Source organism: Balaenoptera borealis (assembly GCF_965194805.1).
Source record: "Balaenoptera borealis genome assembly, chromosome: 14".
Lineage (NCBI taxonomy): Eukaryota > Metazoa > Chordata > Mammalia > Artiodactyla > Balaenopteridae > Balaenoptera > Balaenoptera borealis.
Window position 1 is genome coordinate 66,063,601 of NC_138875.1, and position 15,695 is coordinate 66,079,295.

The 15,695-nt window shown below is 43.7% G+C and overlaps 1 protein-coding gene across 6 annotated transcripts in view; it reads right to left on the bottom strand.

The window, feature by feature from the left end:
* Positions 1–15,695, bottom strand: part of SPECC1L (sperm antigen with calponin homology and coiled-coil domains 1 like) — a 121,257-nt gene that overhangs the window by 52,300 nt on the left and 53,262 nt on the right. For all 6 annotated transcript variants that reach the window (XM_082354151.1, XM_082354146.1, XM_082354147.1 and 3 more), the window contains 5 exons: positions 12,563–12,636; positions 11,298–11,473; positions 7,015–7,178; positions 5,660–5,751; positions 457–547 (listed from right to left, as the gene is read on the bottom strand). In XM_082354151.1, the coding sequence (XP_082210277.1) occupies positions 457–547; positions 5,660–5,751; positions 7,015–7,178; positions 11,298–11,473; positions 12,563–12,636 (597 nt within the window). The remainder of the gene's footprint in view (positions 1–456; positions 548–5,659; positions 5,752–7,014; positions 7,179–11,297; positions 11,474–12,562; positions 12,637–15,695) is intronic.

A 15,695-nucleotide genomic window follows, 5' to 3' on the forward strand; every position in this document is an offset into this window, starting at 1 on the left:
CCCAGCTTTCAGAGGCTCACTTTCCTTTCACAAGTGACGCAGAGCACAAAGGCCAAAGGAATGGGCTCTGGAGCCAGGCTATCCGGGTCTACTGTTCCTTAACTTAAATGTCAACCTGTGTTTATGAGTTATTTAACTGTTTGAAGCCTCATTTTTCGCATCTATAAAATGGGGATAACTATACACGCCCCAAGAAGAATTGTAAAAACAGGGCCTGGCAACAGTGTGGACTCCCTGTCACCCTCATGACACTATGAGAGTCATCTTCCAAGATGCATCTATTAACAACCAGTCTCCTCATCTGTAATTAAGACGTGTTATTAGTAAACCTGTGATAAAGATGTATATCAGACTGGTAGAAATAATGTCAAGAACAAAAGAAAAACAAGTTAGCCCCAAAAGTCAGATGAATAAAAAAAGTAACAACAAAAGTGAAATACTGCACACGAGATGTACCTTGAACAGGAATTTCCCCATAGTTTGGTCTCTTATCTGACAGGGCTGTCAGGGGTTTGGATGTAGAGATTGGTCCACTTATGGAATGTCTCTGAAATCGTAAGACAAACAGTGTCCAAATTAGGTTAAATTAGAGCTGGGTTTCACAGAGTAAATATTGCAGAGAGTAAATATTTAGTTACAAATTTGCATAATTCCTTCCACACTGTTACAGTAAGACTGAAAAAAACACACACACTCTCAGAGGCATATAATGTGATCAGTATACTATTTTAAAATGAACACAGAAAGATCCCACATGCCCCTCACTCGCCAATCAGCAAAATCCGGATGTGCTCCTTTAGTACTTGGATTGGCCATTCATGCCCCAGTACCAAGTGGATCTCACTCTGTCACCTCCTCACTAAGTCTCCAACACCGCTGCCGGGCACAACCTGGCACCTTAACTCAGCACCGGCTTGGTCACAGGCCTCCTCCCCTCCGGTCTCATACATACACGTACCTACCAAATACTTGAACCCTCTCGGCGCTCCTGAGCCACTTCCTGCCACCTCTGTGTGATGCCCCAACACCACCAACTACTCACTCCTGCCCGCAAGGACACGCTGTTCACCAGCTCTGGGCTTGTCCTCATGTTTCTTTCCTCAGCTCTCCCAGCCCTTTTTTATCCAGCTGAATTCTGACTACTCATTCCATAGTCCCAGCAGCAATGTGTGAGAGGGCCAGCCTCCGCACACCCTCACCAACACTTGATACTGGCAGTCTTCATTTTAGCCATCCCAAAGGTGCGTACTGAGATCTCATGATGGATTTAACTTGCGTTTCCCTGATGACTACGATGTTGAGCAACTTCTCATGTGTTTATTGGCCATTTGTGTATCTTCTCTTGGGAAGGGACTTTTCAACTCTTTTGTCCGTTATTTATTGGGTTGTCTTGAACCAAGACGACAAAGGAGTCTTCTCTGAATACAAGATTTTGACAGATAAATGAATTGCAAATATATTCTCCCCAGTCTTGTCTGTCATGTTCTTAATGTCTTTCAGAGAAGTTTAAAATTTTGATGCCCAAGCTGTTAATTTTCTTTTATAGTTCATTTTTTTGTGTGTCCTAAGTAAGAAATCTTTGCCTTGTCGAAGGTCATGAAGACTTTCTCTAATGTTTTCACGTAGAAGTTCTGTAGTTTTAGCTTTTACACTTAAGTCTATAGTCATTTTCAATTTTTATGAATGCCATGAGGTAAAGGTTTTTTTTTTCTTTTTTTTTCCATATGGATATCTAGTTGTTCTGGAATCCTGTTGAAAAGATTATCCCTCTCCCACTGAATTACCCTGGCACCTTTGTTGAAAATCAGCTGACCTATTTCTGGATTCTCTATCTATTCTACTGATCTAAACTTATGTCAGAACCACACTGTCTTGATTACTCTAAGTGCTAACATCAAGTAGTGGAAGTCCTCCAAATTTGTTTCTTTTTCCCCCCCAAATGCTTTGGATATTCAGGGTCTTTTAAATCTCCACATAAATTTTAAATTATACTATCAATTTCTACAAAACAGCGTGCTGGGATTGTAAGTTGGATGAGTTGAATCTACAGCTCGATGTGAGGGAGAACTGCAAGATCCTAACAAGACTGCATCTTCCAACGCATGAACATGATGTATCTTTCCATTTATTACGCCTTTAACTTCTCTCAGCATTATTTTATAGTTTTCACTACAAGGCCTTGCACAATATTTTATTCAATGTATCGCTAAGTATTTCAATTTCCAATTGTTCACTGGACTGACTGAATCTAGGAGATAGCAAGAGGAGTCCTCCAGACAGAAGCGAGTTTTCTCACCACCTTATCTTGTAAGGGACAGCTCATCACTTCTGCCACATTCTGTTCATGAGAAGCAAGTCACGAAGCCCAGCCAACCCTCAGAAGGAGCAGATGACACAAGAGCACAGCAGCAGGAGGCATGGATCACTGGTAAGCAGTTCAGAGACTGCCTCTCCCGTTACTAATGGATCTCCTTGGACCTTTTGAGGTTGTTTTTAAGGTCATTTAGGGCAGATCTAGAATAGTGTTTACTCTAGGGCTATTTAGTTCCACTTCACAGAGTGGTCACTGAGGTCTCTAATGAATGCTCCAAGTATTCAAAGAGGTTTTTCCACAGTGGCCAGTAGGAACTCAAATGATCCCTGCTCTGTGTAAACTATGGGAAGCATCTATCTGCCAGATCCCCACTAACTGATCTTTCCTGCAAAATCGTTCTTGCCCAGCCTTGCAGGGTTCAACCCATGTCTATGCATGTGCAGACTGGCACTCAGCAAGGACTCAAAGGGAGGCCTCTGCAGAGCTCTAGACCTTTTCTGCGTGGCTCTCTCCTCCCAGGCACCCTGCCCCCAAATCCCAGCCCTTGTTCTCCCTGGACATTGATCTGTGTCTCCTCGGATCCAGCTGGCATTCCCTTCCTTGCTCCGTGTGGGTTCATCCTCCCTGCTCACCATCTGGAAAAGCGTGGGCCACAGTAGGACTTGGCTCATTCTTAACTTTTCTCCAGAGATTTCAGTCCTGCACCACCTGTCCTACCACGTATGAATGTAACTGCTTCCTACATTTTGTCCAGCCTTCTAGCTGTCTGTGGTGGCAGAATAATCCAGCCTTTGACTCCCTCACAGCCAGAAGTGGAATTCCCACTCATGGAGTTTTGAAAAACTAACAATCCTAATCTTAGACCCCATTCCCCAGGGATTCTTGTTCACTGGGATGAGGCCTGGGAATCTATGTGTTTAAAAATTTCCACATGACTTTTGTGCACAATTAGGTTTGAGAAGAACTGTACTAACTAATCAAGTACTAAAAAGCTACTGAATGTGGCTTGTAATTACTAGTTTTTTTTCCAAGTTAGAGAGATGACACTTTTTACCTCTTGTAAAGTTTACAGAGTGACGCCATGAACATTAAATTTCAACTGACAAACACTATTTAGAGAAACTTCACCTTATATCTTGAGCCTTCATCTGCTTTCATTTATATCTTCAACTTTTTTTTTTTTAAATGTTATTTTTGATTCTGTTTTTCTTTCTTTTATTAAATATTTATTTATTTATTTGGTTGCGCCGGGTCTTAGTTGCGGCAGGCAGGCTCCTTAGTTGCAACATGCATGTGGGATCTAGTTCCCTGACCAGGGATTGAACCCAGGCCCCCTGCACTGGGAGCATGGAGCCTTATCCACTGCACCACTGGGGAAGTCCTATCTATCTATCTATCTATCTATTTATTTATTTGGCTGCGCTGGGTCTTCATTGCTGTGTGTGGGCTTTCTCTAGCTGCGTCGAGCAGGGGCTACTCTTCATTGCGGTGTGTGAGCTTCTCACTGTGGTGGCTTCTCTTGTTGAGGAGTATGGGCTCTAGGTGCGTGGGCTTCAGTACTTGTGGCACATGGGCTCAGTAGTTGTGGCTCACGGGCTTAGGTACTCCACGGCACGTAGGATCTTCCCAGACCAGGCATCGAACCTGTGTCCCCTGCATTGGCAGGCAGATTCTAACCACTGCACCAGCAGGGAAGTCCCTCTTCATGTCTTTAGAAAGTTTGATTAATCAAGTATATAAAAAGCTCATTATAGACAGAATATGGAATTCCCTTTGCCTTCCTTTCAAATTAAGAGTATAACATCTTCTACATAAACGTAAATGCAAAGCCACAACTTGCAACATTACAAATGCAGAGGGACAGCACTTCTACCCTAAACTTTACAAGGGAAAAGGTTAAAAAGTTCACTCACAAAATACACAGCCAGTAGTTAACACCTACAAAAGTCTCCACTCAGAGAAAATGTTCTCAAACCCAAACTTTTAGGGAAGAGGTGCAGCCAAGCCTACCCTAGATCACAGGGGACTGGGTTTTAGGCTACTCTCACCTACGTGGAGAAACTCCACCTCAGCTACTGTCCCCAAAGTGGCTCACAGCAAGGGCACAGTGAGAGGGCCTCCTGAGCTCGACAGTCACACCACCTGCCCTACTTCTGGTCTGCACTCCCACAGTGGCAAGAAGGGCACCTGTGACACTTGTTCGTGATGAGTCAGCAATGCCCTTGGGCCAGGCTGCTACAAAACAGCCCAGAAAGAGCCACACTGCTCTGGATTCACGCCTGTGCAGACCCCTCCCACTCTGACTCTGAACCTGGGCTGGCCTACAACTTGCTTAGACCAAAATAATGGGATGGAAGAGACACAGTCCAGGTTCCCAGCCAGGTCTTAAAGGGCTTTGCTAACTCCTGCTTCTAGTCTCTTGGAGCCTGAGACACCAGGCCATGAAGGAGCCTGAGAGGAAGACCACGTGAAGAGGGCGGCCCAGCCACCCTGCTGAGCCCAAGCCCAGCCCACCCTCCAGCTGAGTGCAGCTGCAGGGGTGAGCCCAGGCAAAGCCAGAGAAATGCGAAAAATAGTAAAATTGCTGTTTTAAGCCACTAAGTTTTGGGTGATCTGCAGCGCAGCAGGGGCTGAGACATGCCAACTATACAGCTGACCCTTGAACACGGGTTTGAACTGTGCAGGTCAACCTACATGTGTGTTTTTTCAATAGTAAATAGTCCAGGTACTACACAACTTGCAGCTGGGAATCCGCAGACGTGGAAGTGCAGACACGGAGGGCTGACCATACATTATACGTGGATTTCTACCTATGCAGAGGGTCAGTGCCCCTAACCCCCCGTTGTTCGAGGGTTGACTGTATATTCTACTTAGAAAGTTATCTTAGTGTAGGGGTTAAAAACATCGTGTCTGAAGTCACGCCACCCAGGCTCAAGTCCCAGCTCTAACACTTCATTGTATGACCCTCAGCAAGCTGCTTAGCCCTTCTGGGCCTCAGTTTCCAGATATGAAAACTAGGGATAAGAATAATACCTAACAGCCAATACAGGTGTCATGAGGATTAAATGAGTTAACATTATAAAGCATTGGGAACAATGTAGAACATATAATAAGTGTTCAGTAGTTGTTAGCTATCACTATTAGAGAATTTCAGAAGAATAACATACTTGACATTAACATAATTTATCTTAACTAGGGAATTTCACAGCATCCTAGGAAAACAATCGCAACTGTATCCCTCAAGAGGCAGCCATTTGCCCCCCGTGCCATAGTGTAGGTGACTTTGAAAAGGACAAGCTTTCAGAAGCTGGGACCCCCAGAGCCTCCACGGTCACAGGCACTTACCTGCATGGGGGAGACGGCTGCCGCAGGGGGTGTTTTCATGGGACTTGGACTCAGAGGCGTTCGAGGAATTGCAGCTGTAGCAGGGCTGGGGACTAGAAAAACAACACACACACAAGTAAATAATGAACACAACAAGGTGCAGTGCAAGTTTTCATAACTGCTCTCCCCTTAAGGGTTCACCCCATGAACCAGAGCTCGCAGCTCCCCTGGGAACGGGAGACGCCTCACCTCCTCAACTCACGGCTGCTCCCTGCAGCCGTCCTGCCGTCAGGCGGACTGTCTGTTCCTGAGACTACCTGTGTTTATTTCCAGCCCTGACTATACCAGTCATTTCACTTTTGCTATTTAATTACATGGTTAAGTGCTCCATAAACCAAGGAAATCAAAATACAAAAGCCCCAGGATGAGCGTTTCTGCAACTGCATCAGATGAGAAGCCTGGCGTGCAGTTCGCGGCATATTAAATGAAGGAACGCCGGGCTCTGCTCATCTTCCCTCACCTCCTCCTGAGGAGCTCATCACTTCCCTCCACACAGATTTTCACACGTATTTCATTTAGTGCAATTAAATGTGTGTAATTGTCCGCTCACATGTCAGTCTCCCTCTCTAGACTGAACTGTTCAAAAGTAGGATCCTGGGAATTCCCTGGCAGTCCAGTGGTTAGGACTCAGCACCTTTGCTGCCGGGGCTCAGATTCGATCCCTAGTGAGGGAACTAAGATCCCGCAAGCCGCATGGCGCAGCCAGAAAAAAAAAAATTAAATTAAAAAATAAAGAGGAGGCCACTGAATGAGCAATGGATGGTGCACCCCCAGTGATGGAGAGCAGAGCAGGTGTGGGTGCGGGAGGCCAGACCAAGAGGCCTCGCTTATGGGTCAATGTCAAGGTAAGGAAGGAGGATTGAAGGAAGAAGGAAGATTCCGAGATTTCTGGCTTAAGTGACTGGGTGGAATGGTGCTGCCATACACATGGGGAAAGACGGAAGTTAAGGGACAAGATCTGGTTTTGGACGTGAGAAGATGTCTGGTAGACGCCTGGGTGTCAGTGTCAAGTAGCATCTGAAAACACTGGGCCTGAGGAGTTCAGAGTAAGGGAGAGGGCTGAAGTCCCACATCTGGAAGTTCTCAGGCACGGAGAAGACACACATGCATGGGGTAAGGCCCAAGTCTGACTCCGAGATCTCTGAGGCTGAACAGATCCCAAATCTCCTGTTAAAATCCACCTTGCAGGAAGACTAACTCACTAACATCATATGAAATGTGATGAGATTCAGAGTAAGATGGTAAAGAACATCAACTAGAACAGAGAACATGTGGTACATGAACACGATCGCCCGCTAGGGCACGATGGATGTTACCTTGAGATGCACTGTCGAATGACTTGATGAGGGTTTTCACCGTAGGGGTCGGCTCTGAGGAAGTCGAGGACCTTCTACTCAGCCCCATCCCCTGCCTCAGGGCTGCCAAGTCTCTCTCAACAGCATTCATGTAGTTATACACCCGGCCACGCTCCTCCTCTTGCCTGAAAACAATACTGAAATCAGGGCATTTTTGTATATATACTAGAAAATATACATTTCCCCTTCCCAACTGAGAACTATTAAAAAGTATCAGTTAAAAACAAGAAAATAGTATCAGTTGAGCTAAGTAAATTACCTGGTCTAATATTCTTATTTGTTTGGTGAATTCCAGGAAATGATACTAAAATTTTTATATCAGGTTATCCTAACTAGGTTAAGTAACCATTAGTTTCCATTTTCATTTGTGTTAAGTGTAAGGTGAGAACATCAGTAATCAATTAGCAGTAAAATGGGAGGTGGGCTCAGAACTGGGGACTGTAAGGTTCTGTGCTGTGGAGAAGGCCCTTCCCAGGGGAGTGAGTCTGGGAATTCACAGCACATGCAGACAATTGATACCTGCTCTATCTAACATGCCATGCATAGGCATGGAAATACAAAGAAATGAAATCAAAGCCCATACTCTTAAATTTTTTTTAAAAATGGTATAGTCACCAAATAGAATTTCTACAAAGGGGGAGGGGGGAAAGCCTGGACCCATATTGGTAACATGAATCTCCTACATGTTCAGTGTGAGTCAACTAAAAATATCAATTCCACTTCATTTCTGGAAAGCTCTCATTCACTGAGCAAACACTAAAGTTTACATCTGGAAAGAGATTTCAGCTGCAGAGTTTGCATGTGTCATATAACTACAAGCCAGTTCATACTGTACAAAAATTAAGCCAGTCCTTAGGAAAATTTGTCTTTGGTGGTGGCCATTTGGCTGTTATGACAGAGTTTTTTTGCCAAAATGCCTCATGCTTGGAAGTTTTAATAAAGAATGTACAATAGCCATTATCCAACTTTTTGGTCTTAGAGCCCTTTTCCACTCTTAAAAACTATTGAGGACCCCAAAGAGCTTTTGTTTATGTGGGTTACAGAGATTGACATTTACCATATTAAATATTTTAAATATTTAACTCATCTAAAAATAAAAATAAACTCAGGGCTTATTAACATAATTAACATATTCTTATGAAAAACAACTATGTTTTACAAAACAAAAAAATTAATAAGAAGAATAGTAATGTTTTTATTTTTTAAATTTTTTTAAAAAAAATATTTATTTATTTATTTGGCTGCACCGGGTCTTAGTTGCAGCATGTGGGATATAGTTCCCTGACCAGGGATCGAACCTGGGCCCCCTGCATTGGGAGCGTGGAGTCTTAGCCACTGGACCAGCAGGGAAGTCCCCAAAATAGCAGTGTTTTAACATTTCCGTACATCTCTTTAATGTTTGGCTTAATAGAAGACTGTCAGATTCTCATTTCTTCTGTATTCAATCTATTGTGACATGAAAAAAAGCAGGCCTCACACAGATATGTAGTTGGAAAAGGGAATAATATATATATATATTTTTTTTCTTTTAATAAATTTATTTTATTTATTTATTTTTTGGGCTGCACTGGGTCTTCGTTGCTGCGCACGGGCTTTCTCTAGTTGCGGCGAGCAGGGGCTACTCTTCATTGCGGTGCGCGTGCTTCTCATTGCAGTGGCTTCTCTTGTTGCGGAGCACGGGCTCTAGGCATGCGGGCTTCAGTAGTTGTGGCTCACAGACTCTAGAGCACAGGCTCAGTAGTTGTGGTGCACGGGCTTAGCTGCTCCACGGCATGTGGGATCTTCCCGGACCAAGGATCAAACCCGTGTCTCCTGTACTGGCAGGTGGATTCCTAACCACTGTGCCACCAGGGAACTCCAGGGAAGAATATTTTTATGATATTAAAACAGATAACTATGGCTATTCTTCTTTGATAAACACTAAAACACAGTAAGTGGTAGTAACTTATAAGTTAGTTAAAATGTGTAACCTGAAACCATATGAATGAAATTTTCCTACTCTGTCCATCTCGCGCTTTTAACGCATATGGATCCTCTACCCACACAGGATTGGGTGACATCATGCCCTGGTCATACGGAAAATACTGGTTCACAGAGTTACACAGATTTTCCAAGTGTCGATGCCTGTCATTAAACAATTTATTCTTTAAAAGTCTCTTGTTAATATCACTAGGGATCTCATCAGGAAACTCTTTATGGGAAGCTGCTGAGCTTGCAATGGCAGACACAAGTTTTCCAAAATCCTAACATTCACTTAAAAGCCCATGTTTTATCACTGGTACCAAACACTGTTAGTTGCTTTCCTTGAAGTGACAGGCTCCCTTAATCATTTTCAAGAAATATCCACCAAACACTTAAGTCTGAATACCAATAGCTTGTGTCAGTCATTCTCAAGTAAAAATCTTCACTCCATGAAAAATGAAAACAGCACAAACTACAGTGGCACGCAATGCTCTCTTCCAGACCGCCGCACACCTGGGCACACAGCTGAAGACGCAGCAGCAGCTCTTTACGCGACTTCCCACCCATCTCATAGGACCTTAAAAAGAATACAATAGGGGACTTCCCTGGCGGTCCAGTGGTTAAGACTTCACCTTCCAATGCAGGGGGTGCGGGTTCAATCCCTGGTCAGGGAGCTACGATCCCATATGCCTCACGGCCAAAAAACCAAAACATAAAACAGAAGCAATACTGTAACAAATTCGATAAAGACTTTCAAAAAAAAAAATGGTCCACATCGAAAAAAAAATCTTAAAAAAAAAAAGAATATACTCAAGAATATACTCAAGGAATATACTCAAGACAGAGTGATGTTACTAATTTACTGCTTCACCAAGGACATCTGTAAGGGAAACCTGCATTTTGAAAATGAGAGTGGCTGGTGGGGAAGAGCACAATGACCACGAGTACGATTTGGTGCCAAGGCCTTGATCCATCAACAATTGCTGTCCACCATCTGTGCAAAAAGTCAACACAGTGAAGAGGGCAAACAGCACGTCAGCATTATTATGAAAACAGTTTGACCTCGAAGAGCCCCTGAAAGGGCCCTGGGGACCCCTGGGCCTGCAGACCTCACTCTGAGAAGTGCTGCTCTACACAATGCTACTTGTCTCGGGGGCACATCCTTTAAGTATGTGTCTCAAACACTGACAGGCTCTCGGGAGCCAGTGGAACAAGTCTCTCAGAGTAGAATTTCAGTCACTTGGGTTACCTTTCAAATGGAGCATTTCTATTCATTCAATGGTACAAAGGAGGAAGGGTAATGTACTAGTGGAGAAATAATAATCTTCCAACTCATTCCTCTGTGTTCTGCTTATTAAAGAAGCCAAAGAAAAATGGTTTAACAATACTTCCCACTGGGCATCCATTAGACCTAGGCAACAATAAAATAAAACAGCTTTTCCAAGTTGGCCTGTTAAATATTTTTCTAAATTTTTTACCTAGGGCTGCTTAAGAATTGTTCAAAGTAATGAATAATCAAATTCTTCACAATAACCTCAAACTCTACTGATACTTAATAAAAATCTCAAAAACCACTCTCCCCCGCTCACAGATAGAATCTCACTAGGAACTCAGAGCACATCATCTAAGACTTTTTACGGGTTTCCAAAGAGCTCTATGTTAAATGGGAAAAATACCCGTGGGTATTAAGCATAAGACAACTCCTCAAGCAAGCGGTGGAGAGAAATCAGCCTGCATTCTTCACTCGGGTCTCTAAAATACCCGCTAATGGACACTGGCCGTGGCCCTGAGCGCCATCTAGGGGTGTCTCACTTCAACCCTACAACAACTCTGTGACACAAGCAGGACTGTGTCCATTGCAGAGACAAGCAAACTGAGGTCCTGAGCGAGCCCTCACACCCAGCAGAGGCAGAGCTGCACGGGGCCGAGTCTGTCTGCCTCCAGGGTCCACATCCTCCGTGAGTACAACCCAAAGAAGAGCAACGGGCTGGGACGGGGGACAGAGGACTGACTGGCGGGAACCACAATGGACCACATGCCAGCGGCCACTCCAACCCCTCCAGCGTTGTTGACTACGGACACTGACAGCTCGGAAAGGCCACAGAGACCACACTACTTTACAGGGGTCACAAAGTGAGGCCAGAAAAGGTGAGTTCCACTGGACCCAAACTCAGTCACACCAGTGTCAAGCCTATGTTCTTTCCATAAAACCACATCACAGAACCGTGACTCAGGTGCTCCCTATTGAAACATAAGTACACAGCTGGTTTCTCAAAACATACTTGCGTGACTTTATTTCCTCCAATTCTTTTGTGAGTTTCTCATTTTTTTCTTGAGCCTCATGTAATCGGCGCTTCAGATCACCAATCTCCTCTTGGGCTTCAGATTTAATGTCATTTGCGATGACCACCGCCGTCTGGAGATCAGCCTGAAACTGCCGCCATTCTGCTGATTCTTCCTACATTAAAAAACTAAACTTTTATTTCCAAAAGAGAGCAGTAAAGACTTATTTTAAAGCAATAAAATGTGTTTATGATTAGATTGCTGTAATGCACTCTCTCAAATGATGACTAATTTCTTTTAAATCCCAGAGAACTGCTATTACCTATTTCTAACAGAAAACGTAATTATTTTTAGTGAACGTGTTCTCAGTGAGGAAAAGAGTTTCCAGCTGATCTGCCTACTGAGGCATCAGGCACTCAGGGTGCTCAGTATTAACAATGATAATGTCAAGCCTCCCTTTCTCATGGCAGGTATCAAAGTTAGTCTTACGAAAATAAACACAGCATCCAAAATGTACCTCTGAAAAGCTCTAGAAGGTAGATAAATGGTGTGTGAACCATACTGAAAGATTTTACAGGGAAAAACTATAAATATCCTGACATCAAAAACTAACAGGAAAAAAAAAAATCAAAAGTAAAGGAAAAGGAAGAGGAAGCCAGAAGAAAAACACTGAATTTAATCTAGGCAGACAAAAAATCACACAAAGAGAGGAGCTGAGGACCTGTACAGCCTGCTGCTTCCCGCAGCCTCCGTGGCCGGGCGTGCTCCCCAGAGCAGCCCCTCTCCCAGAGCTACAGCTGCTGACTGGGCCCAGTGCCCATCACCCCAAGGCAGCCTGAGCAACTGAGGCACAACCCAAACTACGAGTCCAGCTTTCCTGACCCTCTGCAACAAAGCATCTCTGCCGTCGGCAGGCTGATCAAATCCACAGAAGACAGAAGACTGACAAGAAAGCAGTTTAGTTTGGGACGCTTCATAATCCAGAGCTAATAAACTTTCTTTCCAAAATGTAACACTCGCTTCCTAAATCCCTCTTTCTAAAGTTACCACTCATAAATTACTAGTACAATCTTGCAACCAGAATCTAGCACCAGTCCCACTCTGAAGTGACAGGCAGTAGCTTTCTGCCCAAATTCCAGTGGGCTCAGTATTGTAACAGTATCTGAAGCTTCAGATGAAGGAGAGTGGGGTCAACCACACCAAAGTGCTCAACTTTCAGAAAACCGTGCTTTCTCATGAGATAGTATGTGAAGATTTATCCTACCCGAAGTCGCCTGTGGAGTGTCTTGATTTCTCTTTCCATGTCATGTTTTTGGTCCTGGAGTTTTTTAACTGTATCTGAAAAGACCACAAAAGTTTAAATATTTATTCTTACAACTGTGTTCGAAAGGAATAATATAAAGGGAGGAGGTACTTAAATATGACATTCAGAAAGTCATCCTGCCCAAAGACTTTTTATTTTTAATACAAAACTTTAAAAGGAAAAAGGAATGTCCAACCCAAGTATAAACCAGTATTACTTTGTAAGGAAAATATCAAATTTAAATCACAACTTCTGGATGACTTCCTTCCTCAGCGTCTTAATTCTGAAACAAAAAGTTAAGTAAAATCAATTGTTAGAAACACACACACACTGTTGGCTCATAACCAATCAAAACAACACTGACTGCAATTAAAATGGGAGATTTTAATCAAAAGGGTTATAAATCTAAAGTATTTTTGCAAGCATCACTTACTTTACATGCTGGAATAAATTCCAGAAAAGTGGTGAATTAGTAAAATGTTTACAAACTTAATTATTTAGTAACTTGGGGGAGGTGCTATTTAATTCTATGCAAAGTCTTTCACAAAATAAAGGATTAAGTAAATCAATTCCTCAAATTATTTCTAGCATAATACGAATTTCCTTCCAACAATGTCATGCACTTTGAACATCTGATGAGCACCACTAATATGCAAAGGCCGATCTAGACAGAGTGGGGCTGCAAAGATGAAGACACAGCCAAGGCCAGTCCCCTGGGATCCAGAAATGTACAGGGAAGTCCCCTTCTATTTGGAGGTTCTGCTCAAAAACCCCTGCATCAGGGGAAATGCCTGGGGAGGGCGCCATGCTGGTGCTGCTGCCCAGCGCCTCCCCACGGCTGGTCACTCCGACAGCTCAGGAACCCATCACTGTCTCTCTGGTTAAGCACCAGAGCAGGCACTTACACCTGGTGACAAACACTCTGACTTCACCGACGCCCCCTTGCAGCAGAGCCCTGTCCTTTCTGTGTTCCGACTCTGCCTTACACAGCCTTGTTGCTGCCACTGCCAACAGGGGTGCGTTTCTTCACCCAGAGGCTGAGCACACCTCAGAGCCAGGAGCCACATGCCGAGGTCGCAGCCCCAGCACAGGTAGGCCTGTAGAGTAGAGCAAGTGTATAAATACACAAGCTAATGGAAGCAAAAGAGAAAGCAATCCTAAGGTCATTACCTAGCATCAAGTGTTTCAATATACCATTGCCAGAACGTAACTGTTTATTGTCAGGGATGTCAAACCATGGACACTGGTGTTTCTGAGTAAACATTCCCCCTACTCCTTACACGTAGCAGAGGGAACCCAGGCACAGCCAACACCTGTGTGCAACAACATGTACCCAAAACACCTCTTAGGCTGTTAGCTTCCAATCAAGACCCTGAAGTATGAGCAGGCTGATGCTTTTTCTGAGACTGCTCCGCGTCTTCTTCCTCCCAGTTCCACGAGGAACGTGCTCTGCTGAAACCTTAATTCAATGTTGATACATTTGTGTTCTGACATTTTTAAAAGGCATGAATTCACTTCAGTAACAATATAAAGTCTAGAATATTTATAACAATTATATGTGTAATGATTACTATAAATACATAATAATATGTTTTCTAAAGCTGAATAAAAAAATAAATGAGGGGCTTCCTTGGTGGTGCAGTGGTTAAGAATCCGCCTGCCAATGCAGGAGACACGGGTTCGATCCCTGGTCCAGGAAGATCCCACATGCGCAGAGCAACTAAGCCCGTGTACCACAACTACTGAGCCTATGCTCTAGAGCCCACGACTCACAGCTACTGAGCCTGAGTGCTGCAACTACTGGAGCCCAGGAGCCTAGAGTCCGTGCTCCACAACAAGAGAAGCCACCATGATGAGAAGCCCGAGCACCGCAATGAAGAGTAGCCCCTGCTTGCTGCAACTTGAGAGCCCGCGTGCAGCAACAAAGACCCAAAAGCAGCCAAAAATAAAATAAATAATAAATCAAATAAAAAAATAAATAAATGAGGACTTCCCTGGTGACACAGTGGTTAAGAATCCGCCTGCCAATGCAGGGGACACGGGTTTGAGCCCTGGTCCAGGAAGATCCCACATGCCGCAGAGCAACTAAGCCCCTGTGCCACAACTACTGAGCCTGCGCTCTAGAGCTCACGAGCCACAACTACTGAGCCCGCATGCTGCAACTACTGAAGCCCGTGCGCCTAGAGCCTGTGCTCCGCAACAAGAGAAGCCACCGCGACGAGAAGCCCACGCAGCACGATGAAGAGTAGCCTCCACTCACTGCAGCTAGAGAAAGCCCGCACGCAGCAACCAAGACCCAATGCAGCCAAAAAAATAATAATAATACATACATTTTAAAAAGATTAAAAAAATTTTTTTTAATTAAAAAATGAGGTAAAACATGGGTGAAAAAAAATGGCCATTTTTGGTAGCTAGTAGTCAATTTCCTCCCATTCATCACCCCAAAATTATTCCAGAAAGTTAGGGCCTATGAAATAAAAAGTTAATTAATTACTTTTACTCAGTAATACAACAAACTGCTCATAAGTACCTACTTTGTATCAGACTTTTTTACAAGGTGCATGAGATATAAGGGAAAGGAAAAAAGGTACAGTTCCTACCCTTTTAGAGACAGAAAAGAGGATGTTTTCATATGCAAAGGATTAAACTTTAAAAGTCTATCTCTATACAAGCTGCTTCAGACCACATTTAACCTGGTAACTTAAGGGGCAAACGGGCCATCCAATTTGGCTGAGGGCAAAGTGGACAAGCAGGTGAGTGAGTGAGTCCAATACCCTGACCCGAACCTCCAGAGGAAAGGATGACTCTGGAACCAGCAGGGAACTTGGCTCTGTATGACCTACAGGTAGATGAAATCAGGGTCTTGGTGATATTACCAGACATAGACAAGGAATAAGGACAGAAGCTAAAATATTTCTAGTGTGGAAAACACTAGGGGTTACACCTTTCATTTACACTATATTTATGTACAAAAAATATTTTATAATTAAAACAAGCAAACAAAAAAATGTGTAATTTCTCCTCTGCTGAAAATCCTTTGCCTTTTCTTCTGGTCACAAAGGACCTATCTAGGTAACTTACATGAGACAGATGA